Here is a 1664-nt window from a genome sequence, read left to right as displayed (position 1 = left end):
GAAAAATTACAATTTCATGAAATTATTTATTGTGGTTTGAGTTGGAAGTACAATTTTTTCAATAGAAAATATAATTTATGAATCGATTTCTTTAATTCTTTTTTAAATTCTTAGAGACCTCAGATATATTTGGGCTTTTCCCTAAGATTATCGAGCTCTTATAGCTCACCTCTAAATAATTATAGGGACGATTCAAGGCCCATTAAAAAATATACCCACTTATCACGGCGTAAGCTGTACCGATCCACTGCTTTTTTGGCCACTTGAAGCCTACTTTTAACTTCATTAAAATTCCTTGAATAATTCTGCGCCTTTAATCTCACGTTAATTATTGCATTTTCAAATTCAGTTTTAAAATTGACATAAATTCTTCTCAATGTTTCGTACTTATTATTAAGATAACTTTCAGTTGCTGGTATTACATTGCAGCCGTTTTGTTCCCAATTATTGAATGCAGTTTGGATACTATTTGGAAGGAAATCTGTAACTTCTGGAAGTTTCTTTAAAGCATCGCGCAGCGCGAGTACATCTTGATCGTGAGTGAGACCAGTCAATGAATCTAAAATTTCATTAGCGGTAGTGGCAAAATCTGGACAGAATGAGAACACAGGTTCCAGTCTAGAGACCCAATTGTCTCCTTGAGAGTTCCAATGAAAAGTCAAAATTACTTCCTGATAAGTAGTTTGACCCATAGCCTCTTTGATGAAAACCTAATGGTAAAAAAATGAGGTAAAATAAAACAAAATATAAATTTGAATTCATATTAATTTGTAATTTAATTTATATGAAGTTTTTATATAGTGAATCGTCAATACTTACACTATCAAAGGCCAAAAATAAGAAAAGTGTCAAAAATAAAAATTGCTTCATTTTTTCAGTTAACGACGTATCAGAACAGAAGTTGAAATGTTACTGGAAATATGCAGCGATGCGACAGTATTTATACAATTTTTAGAAACAAAATATGTAAAAGTACACGTGTATCATTTCAAACGTTATTTTTTCACGTCGAACGTCTTCACTTATTAGAGAAAAATAAAATCGTTTGCACGTTTTAGTATTGGTTGACGTCAATTTCTAAATATCGTATTTTTATGAATCCAGAAAAAGTAAATATTTATCCCGCTATGTACAATTGTACACAAAGTAAAATTATCAGAACAGAAGTTGAAATGTTACTGAAAATATGTAGTGATATATTATACAAAATATGTAAAAGTTCACGTGTATCATATCAAGCGTTACTTCTTTGACGTCAATTTTAAATTATCCTAATTTTAGGAATCCATAAAAAATAAATATTTTTCACGTTATGTACGCATGAAACAAATTTTAACGCAAATTTAAAAATATAAACTTATTATATAAATATATATTTATTATTTATTTACAATTTTGCGGTCGAAGCTGGGGCTGTCATATATTATAAAGAAGGGTATCAAAACGTTTACGAAAATACGACGAAATATTTATGGAAAATCCACCGTATTAGACGCGCTCAATCTTTAAATATATTGCATCGAGATACACCAACCGGTTTGGAGAAACACATGAAAAAATAACATGTTTGCCATTTTTGTTTCATCCAAAAATCGATCGGTTGCAGTAGTGTTGGCTACGAAAATGAACGAACACTCATTCGTTCGTTCGTAGGCAAAAAAAAA

The 1664-nt window shown here is 30.4% G+C and overlaps 1 protein-coding gene across 1 annotated transcript; it reads right to left on the bottom strand.

Moving 5' to 3' along the window:
- Positions 1-12: 12 nt before the first annotated feature.
- Positions 13-918, bottom strand: LOC116339956. The gene is made up of 2 exons (XM_031766046.1): positions 820-918; positions 13-710 (listed from the first exon to the last, which is right to left on the bottom strand). The coding sequence occupies exons 1-2, from the start codon at positions 868-870 to the stop codon at positions 180-182; spliced, it is 582 nt and encodes a 193-aa protein (XP_031621906.1). The 5' UTR covers positions 871-918; the 3' UTR covers positions 13-179.
- Positions 919-1664: the final 746 nt, after the last annotated feature.

The sequence above is a fragment of the Contarinia nasturtii genome, unplaced genomic scaffold, assembly GCF_009176525.2.
Source record: "Contarinia nasturtii isolate CC-2019 unplaced genomic scaffold, AAFC_CNas_1.1 Cnas_scaffold_547, whole genome shotgun sequence".
NCBI lineage: Eukaryota > Metazoa > Arthropoda > Insecta > Diptera > Cecidomyiidae > Contarinia > Contarinia nasturtii.
Note: the sequence above shows the minus strand (reverse complement) of the source record. Positions and strands in the feature narration are given on the sequence as shown.

Excerpts from the sequence above, each read along its gene's own strand:
- LOC116339956 (XM_031766046.1), bottom strand. The coding sequence starts at position 870 with ATGAAGCAATTTTTATTTTTGACACTTTTCTTATTTTTGGCCTTTGAT. Across the intron at positions 711-819 it reads TATTTTTGGCCTTTGATAGT|GTTTTCATCAAAGAGGCTAT; the intron begins GTAAGTATTGAC and ends TTTTACCATTAG.